Source organism: Grammomys surdaster, unplaced genomic scaffold, assembly GCF_004785775.1.
Source record: "Grammomys surdaster isolate TR1022 unplaced genomic scaffold, NIH_TR_1.0 131, whole genome shotgun sequence".
In the NCBI taxonomy this organism is placed as follows: Eukaryota; Metazoa; Chordata; class Mammalia; order Rodentia; family Muridae; genus Grammomys; species Grammomys surdaster.
This window is the reverse complement of record NW_021604589.1, coordinates 1,475,693-1,483,866: the sequence shown is the minus strand read 5'-3', so window position 1 is coordinate 1,483,866 and position 8,174 is coordinate 1,475,693. Positions and strand designations below refer to the sequence as shown.

At 42.7% G+C, this 8,174-nt stretch overlaps 1 protein-coding gene across 1 annotated transcript in view; it reads left to right on the top strand.

The window, feature by feature from the left end:
- The window catches only part of Syap1 (synapse associated protein 1), a 31,150-nt gene that overhangs the window by 18,405 nt on the left and 4,571 nt on the right, over positions 1-8,174 (top strand). The window contains exon 6 of the mRNA XM_028761829.1: positions 5,986-6,131. Within this exon, the coding sequence (XP_028617662.1) occupies positions 5,986-6,131 (146 nt within the window). The remainder of the gene's footprint in view (positions 1-5,985; positions 6,132-8,174) is intronic.

The following is an 8,174-nucleotide window of genomic DNA, read 5'->3' as shown; positions in this document are numbered from 1 at the left end:
GTGTGTGTGTGTGTGTGTGTGTGTGTGTGTGTGTGTGTGTGTGTGTGTTTCCATTGAGGATACCCTATATAAAAAAGACTGGAGAGATGACTCAGTGGTTAAGAGCACTGGCTGCTCTTCCAGGGGACCGAGGTTTGATTCCCAGTGCCTTACACGGTGACCCACAACCATCTGTAACTAATTTCCAGGGGATTTGATGCTCTCTTCTGGCCTCTGTGGGCACAGGTGTATACATGCTGCACATACATACATGGAGACAAAATAACCATACACATAAAATAATTTTTAAAAAAATCTACCTTGAGCCGGGCAGTGGTGGCGCACGCCTTTAATCCCAGCACTTGGGAGGCAGAGACAGGCGAATTTCTGAGTTCAAGGCCAGCCTGGTCTACAGAGTGAGTTCCAGGACAGCCAGGTTTACACAGAGAAACCCTGTCTCGAAAAACCAAAAAAAAAAAAAAAAAAAAAAATCTACCTTGAGCTGGTGAGATGATTCAGTGGGTTAAGGCACTTGCTGCTAAGTTTGAAGACCTGAGTTAAGCCCTTGGGGTTGCGTGGTGGAAGAAAATTATGAGACTTGGGAGAATAAAATTGGACCTGTTTACCTTATAAGTCCTAGGGTCTTAAGCCATCATGTCAGAGCCAGGTGCAAGTGAAGTTGCAGCTGAGTGCTTAGGAGCCTGAGACAAGAAGATTGCTATCAGTTTGAGGCCAGTTGGGGCCTCATAGTAAGTTCCAGACAAAGCTTGTATTACAGGCTAAATGAAACTCTTGAAGGGAAAAATACTGAAGTTGTGAAAAAGTGGGCTGCCTGTGTATCTTCAAGGCCGCTTTTAATTCTGAGCTCTGTGAAATCATCCCACATGAACTAGCCTTGAGTTGTACTAATGTCTCTATAGTGACTCATGGGCTCTGTTTGCTCTTTTGGTGAACAAAACAAGCATTTGGGCTGTTTTCTTTGCCAGATTCCCTCCCTCTTGATGTAAGAGAGGCAGGCATGTTGCAGAAAACTTCTGCATCACTATCTGGGAAAGAATCACTCCAGATGACATTGTAAAAGTTCTAAAAGGTCCTCTGATAAACCTTTTGGGCACAACTCTAGTTCCCAGACTGCTTTTTCTACTTTTGTGGTAGATCCTAATGCTGAGGCATTAGGAGCCTGTGAATACCCTGTGAGAACAACTCAGGCTTTGGCTAGAAAACAGGTGGTTTCTTTCCTGCTGTCAGAGGGCCTCAAAGAGTGTGTCTGTGATGCAACTGCAGTGCACTGGCTGGGTTCAGGCTACCTCAGGGAAGTGCCAACATACTCATACGCATTTTGAAATATAGGCCAGTTCTCAGATTTATTTGTGTTTGTATGCACAATGTGTGCTTATGTGTACAAGCGAAGTTCTCTCTCTACCTTTACATGGGTCCTGGGATCAAAAGTCATTAGGTTTGTATGACAAGTACCTTTACCTGAAGGGGGAGTCCAGAAGAGGGTATCAGAACCTCGGGATCTAGAATTACAGAACTACCCAGTGTGGGTGCTAAGAACCAAACTTCGGTTCCCCTGAAGTAGCAGCAAATGGTCTTAACCAATGTCGCATCTGTCTAGCCTCCTGTTGTTGTTCTTATTGTTGCTTTTTTACTTTTAGCTTTGAGACAGTCTCCTGTGTAATTCAGGCTGGACTTGAACTCAGGATCCTTCTGCCTCAGCCTCCCAGAGAACATTTTTTTGTTTTCATTTGATTTCTCAAGTGAAAACATTTGGTTTCACCTGATGTCTCATGACCTTAGATTCTTTTTTATGAGGAAGGGGTACTGGAGATAGAACCCAAAGCCTTACACATGATAAGTGAGTACTCTATCACTGAGCCCTCAAGCCCAACCTTGAATACTTTATCTCCTACAGACAGTCATTCTTTCCCACAAGCTCAATATGTCCATCAAATTAGGCCACATGTGACCATCAGATCACACACATATTATTACAATCTGGTTTCCATGCCCTATTTTAGTGTTTTATTTGTTCTAGTAATGTTTTTAGCAAAAGAATCCAATTAACTTCACAAAGAATCCAGTTAATGTTACAGATTGCATTTAGTTCTTCTGTCTGATCAATCTGCTTCCATTCTTTGTACCTTGTGTGGGGCACACTGCCATCTGTCCCTGCACAGTTTGTACGTTGTACACTTGAAGGTGCTGTCTGGCAGGCTTCTTAACTACAAAAGTACAGTTTTCCTCTTTGAAAGTAATTAGTGTCAGTCATGATGGCAAGGACCAAATAGCAAATTCAAGGCTAGCCTGGGCTACATTTTGAGACCATGTTTCAAATGAATATAATAATAGTAATAATTAGAGATTGGCATGGTTGTGCACATCTGATCCCAGTACTGGGGCAGAAGATTACTGTGGGTTACATAGTGAGTTCAGAGCCAGCTTTGGATACACATCAAAACTCTGTTTTAATAAACAAGCAAAGGCTGGAAAGATGGCTCAGAGGTTAAGAGCACTGGGTGCTTTTGCAAAGGATTCAGATTCAGATTCTAACGCCAGTGTTGCATAGCATACAACCACCTACAGCTCCAGCTCCAAAGGATCTGATGCCTTCTCCTGGTCTCTACAAGTACTGCAAGCATATGATAAGTTTAAAAAGCTGGGGTTAGTGGCAAATACATTTAATTCTAGCACTTACGAGACTGAGATAGGAGAAGTGTTCATAGCCAGCCTGGGCTGATAATAGATAAAGGTAAGCTATAGAGTAAGACCCTATCTCAAAGGGAGTTGGAGGGAGAGAAAAGAAAGAAAAGATAACTAGTATTTTGTGAGTAGAGACCTTGGGTTGAGTTTGGTTTGGGGTGTGTGTGTGTGTGTGTGTTTTGAAACAATGCCTCCTGTATCCTGCCTGGAACTGGCTGTGTATTCAAGGATAACCTTTGACTTCTGATCTTCCTGAATGCTGTGTTTTATAGCCATGTGCCCCACCATGCCTAGGGATCAAACCCAGGTAGGACTTTGTACATATTAGGCAAGTGTTCTACCAATTGGGCTATATCTCATTAAAGACTTAATGAAAACAAAATATCTGGGGAGTCAGAGGGACAACTTGTGTGAGTCAGTTCTCCTTCCACCATATGGGGCTCAGGGATCAAACTCAGGTCATTAGCGATGTTCTGTGGGTATGTGGAGAGGTATGGGGGAAGGGGATCTCTCAGTGGGCCCATGCTGAGGCATCTCTTCCCCCTTAGGGACCAGTCACACACAGGTATAGCAGAGAATAGTTTATTCAGGGCATGGGGAGGGGAGCCAGGAGGGTAGTAGGGGCAGGGGGTGGGGAGGAGTAGAGATGGCCATAACCACGTGGAGAGAGGGGGAAGGGAGGGGGAGGAGCGATGGGACAGAGAGAAGCTAGAGGCAAGAGAGCAAGAGAGAGAGAGGAGGGGGCAAGCAGCCCCTTTTATAGTGGGCAGGCCTACCTGGCTGTTGCCAGGTAACTGTGGGGAGGAGCATACCTGGCTGTTGCCAGATAACTGTAGAGGTGGAGTTTATACAGAATACTAACAATTAGTCTTATCAGCAAGTATGTTTACCCACTGAACTATCTCATTGGCCCCTTAGGGACTTTGAAATTTTATTCTGCTAGTCACATTTGCATATGTTCTTGAATTTATACCCATATAGTCTCATGCATTTAATGCAGTAGGTTGTTATCTGTTATTTTGATGCTCAAATCATCACTTTGACAGGTGGAGGCCTTTGGTGGTTGCTCTGTTGGAGACAGGGTCATACTATGTATCTCTGAATGGCCCAAAACTTACTACGTAGATTAGGCTAACCTCAAATTTAGAAATCTACCTGCCTCTGCTTCCTGGGATTAAAGGCATGTGCCACCATACCAGGCTCCAAGCTCATTTTATTTTTACTTTTCTCTAACCCTGTGATCCACCATTTGTGCAGAAAGTCCTGGTACTTCTTAGTGAAAAATAGGACTTATTCTTCCTTATTAGCATATATTAAACAATAATGGAAAATGACATGTAGAAAGCAAGAACTGAGCAGCATTAGGGTGTCATTTCTCACCAGCAGAAGATGTAGCTAGGGAGTGTGCACATGTTCGGCTGTCTCTGTGGAATGAAAACTACCCACAGGGATACCTTTTCCAGTAAGGATCACTCTCATGTTCTTCCACCATGTTTGTAACTCCCTGCTCTGGCAGTCATAAAGCCTAGTTCTGTTTTTATTTTTCAATCCCCTCCATGTAACTCAAGTTCTCATTTTCTGACTCCTCTCCCTCCCCTACTTAGACACCACTCTCTTTCTGCTTGGTTCTTATTGTCCTTCTAGGCCACTTATTATGTGTACTCACCGTACCCCACCTGGACACCAATGCCTCACACCAGGCAAGTCCAATATGCAACCAAGTTTGAAGACCACTGTGAGTTCTCAGGTTGAATAGATAGAACTTCAGTCTTTATCAACCATCTCCCAGATGGTCATAGGTGTAATTTGGTAGGAGAGTGCTTGCCCAGTTTTGTACAAAGCCCTAGGTCCTTTCCCCAGATTCGCTTCATACCCAAAGTCTCTATAACCATCTCTCATTCTGTTTCTTCTAGTTGCTAGTTATTTTTACAAGCTGCCATCTGATGTATTTTCTGAGAAATAACATCAAGCCAGGTATGGTGGCAAACACTGGTAATCCCAGCACTTGGGTGAGGCAGGAGGCTCAGTTGTTTAAGGCCAACCTTAGTTTAACTACATAGTGATTTTGAGACCAGTCTGTGATAAATGGGACTCAGTCTTTAAAAACAAGCAAGGGCTAGGGAAATGGCTCAAAAATGAAAACACTTTCCTGCAAGCATGAGGACTAGAGTTCAAATGCTTAGAACCCATGTAGATTCCATGTGGACATGATAAGAAAGAATAGAAAGGGGATCCTGGAGCCAGCCGAGCAGCCAGACTAGCCATAGCTAGACTAGCTGTATCAATGAGCTCAGGGTTTGATTGTGAGATCCTACCTCAATACAAATAAAGTGGAAGAGCAGTTGAGGATTGTTCTCAATATTCATCATTGAGCCTCTACATACACATGTACACATGTGCTCACACATTCAGACATGTATATACAACAAACACATGAAAAGTAGAGAACAAAAAACAACACCCACAATAGTTTCTTCCCACTGCCTAAAAGCATATACGCATTCAGAAAACAGCAAAGGACTCATAATGTCCTGGCTCTGCTTCCAAGGATCATTTGTGCACGTGCGTGCGTGCGTGCGTGCGTGCATGTATGTGTGTATGTGTGTATTAAAATATTAAGAAATAGGGGGCCACCAAGGTAGCTCAGCAGGTAAAGGCACTTGCTTATCACATGAGTTCATGTCACACCTGGCAAAAGAAGAGAGCAGACTCCTGAAAGATGTGCTATGAACTTTGCATGCATGCACATACACATACAGTAAATAAATGTACTTTTTAAAAAGGGACTTGAAAGATGGCTCAGCAGTCAAGAGCACTGGCTGCTCTCCTAGAAGACCCAGGTTCAGTTCCCCAGCACCCACACTGTGGCTCACAGCAGTCTGCAGTTCCGCTTCCAGGGGATCCCATGCCCGGTTTTGGCCTCCATGGGTTCACAGGTATTTGTGCAGGCACAACATCCATACACATAGAATAAACTAAGAAATAAAAATAACAAGAAGTCCTGAAATTTCATGAGCATTGTATAACTCATCTTTTGCTGCTGTGGAAATGTAGTTTGGTTTATCTTGTTATTTAGCTTTCCCTTGTAAAGTAAACAATCATTTCCTTTGGCCCTCACAAGGTCTGGAAAACACTCAAGGAGTGCAGCTTTAGCTTGGTAGTAAACTTCTGCCTTGCCTGGCATGCCTGTGAAACCCTAAGTACCACCCCTGGAGCCAAATAGATGATCTATTCTAGTCTCTGCTGTGCTAACATGTGTACCCTTGACCCTCTCCTTCTCACATGTGTCACTGTCTGTCAAAGTGTGAAGGAGGAAGTATTCTGGAGGAACTACTTCTACCGAATTTCCCTGATTAAGCAGTCGGCCCAACTCACTGCACTGGCTGCCCAGCAGCAAGCATCTGGAAAGGAGGAAAAACACAGCAGAGATGATGATTTGCCTCTGACAGGTACATTCTGGGGAGAAGAGATCATTCTGGAAGAAAAGAATTGATGTAAAAATATCCCTGACTTAGAGATGCTAATGAGCTTGTCATCTTGTATGTATCAAAAATGTTCATATCTGTACAGAAAAATTATTTTCTTTCCAAAGGAAATGTTCTTTTTTGGTGGCCTTTCTGACCCAGCTTACATGTGTCTTTTTCTTTGCTATCTCATTGTTGGTTCTTGGGATTTTTTTGTTGTTATTTGATTTTTGTTGCTGGTTTTAGTAGTAGTAGTCGCTGTCATTGTCGTCATACTCTTGAATGGCAATTATTTTTTTCATGTCTCTTTTCTTGCCCTTTGGGCTGTTAAGTTTTGAGAGTCCCATTTAGTCCAGACTAGGTTTGAACTCCTGATCCTCCCGCCTTCACATCTCAAGTGCTAGGGTAACAGGCATGTACTACCATGGCCAGATATTTCTCAGACTTCTATTCATCTTGATTTCCTTGGGCCTTGTGGTTGTAGAGTCCAGTAGTTCTTATTCCAGTCCAATTATAAGTACCCAGCTCTGAGCTAAGCTATTAACACCTGGCACTTTCCTCCTGTGATATAACCCTGCTGCTAGGGAACAAGTTTTATATATATAACTATTTGATGATACTAATTAACAAGGGAGATGACTCAGTTAAGAGCACTTCCAGAGGACTCACGTTCAATTCCCAACACCCACATGAATGACTTACAGTTCCTTGTACTTCCACTTGGAGGGAATCTGACACCCTCTTCTGACATCCATGGGTACTCAGACATCTAAATAAAAATAAAGCTGAGTGTGGTGACACACACCATCAATCACAGCTCCCTGGAGGCAGGGGCAATCAGATCTCTGAGTTAGAGACCATCTTGGTCTACATAGAGAATTCCAGGCGAGCCTGGGATATATATTAAGACCCAGTCTCAAAAAAACAGAAATAAATAAATTAATTAATTAAAATATATATTATATATTTATTTTGTGGCACTGAGACTGGGTCCCAGAGCCTTACAAATACTAGGTGAGAACTCTACTGAGCTATATCTCCAGCCCTTCATTTTTTTTTCCTTTTTTATGAATGCCTGCTATGTGTATAGATATGTTCTAATTACAACTAGAACCATCTGACAAGTGGGGCATTTTTGTTTGTGAAATTTTAGGTAAGTATGTCATAAGATATAGAATATCATAAGGTACAGGTTGTATAGACTACTTGGAAAAGCTCTGAAACTACACTCAAGGTCAAGATGCATATAGGTATCATGAAGCCCAGAGAACTTTCATTCTTTATTATATCCTTAAATTATGGTTGTTTTTTTTTTTTTTTTTTTTTGGTTTTAGAGGGTAGCTTTTTGAGAAAGGGCCTCCCTGTGAAGCCCTAACTAGTCTTGAATTCTTAAGCCATCCTCCTAGCTCTGCCCCTGAAATGCTAAGAACACAGGCATGGGCCAACATTCCTTGCTTTCTCTCAAATTAATATTAGGAAATGCTGGGCTGGGAATATAGCTCAGTGATAGAGCACTTACCTAGCAGAATGAATGTTACTCTTACAGAGGACCAAGTTCAGTCCCCAAAACCCACATTAGGCAGCGCACAATTGCTTGTAACTCCAGCACCAGAGGATTCAACACCCTCTTTTGTCCTCTGAGGATACCACATAAAGGTACACATACACACAAACAATTTTTATAAGCTAACCAACAGAATGCTGAGATGAGGCACTGTGTTTTCCTTTGTGCTTTCTAACCAAGTTGATAACAGGGGAGCTTGATAAAAAGCTTTATTCTTTGTACCCTGAAAGGAAGAACAGAATCAGTTTTGCTAACCCTGAAGTCAAAAGATGATGGAAGAAGCGAGAGCCGGACAGGCACTGGGCGACTCTGTGCCTCTCGGAGGAAAATCAACTAAACATGGGCAAAGGAGATCCTAAGAAGCCGAGAGGCAAAATGTCCTCATATGCATTCTTTGTGCAAACCTGCCGGGAGGAGCACAAGAAGAAGCACCCAGATGCTTCTGTCAACTTCTCAGAGTTCTC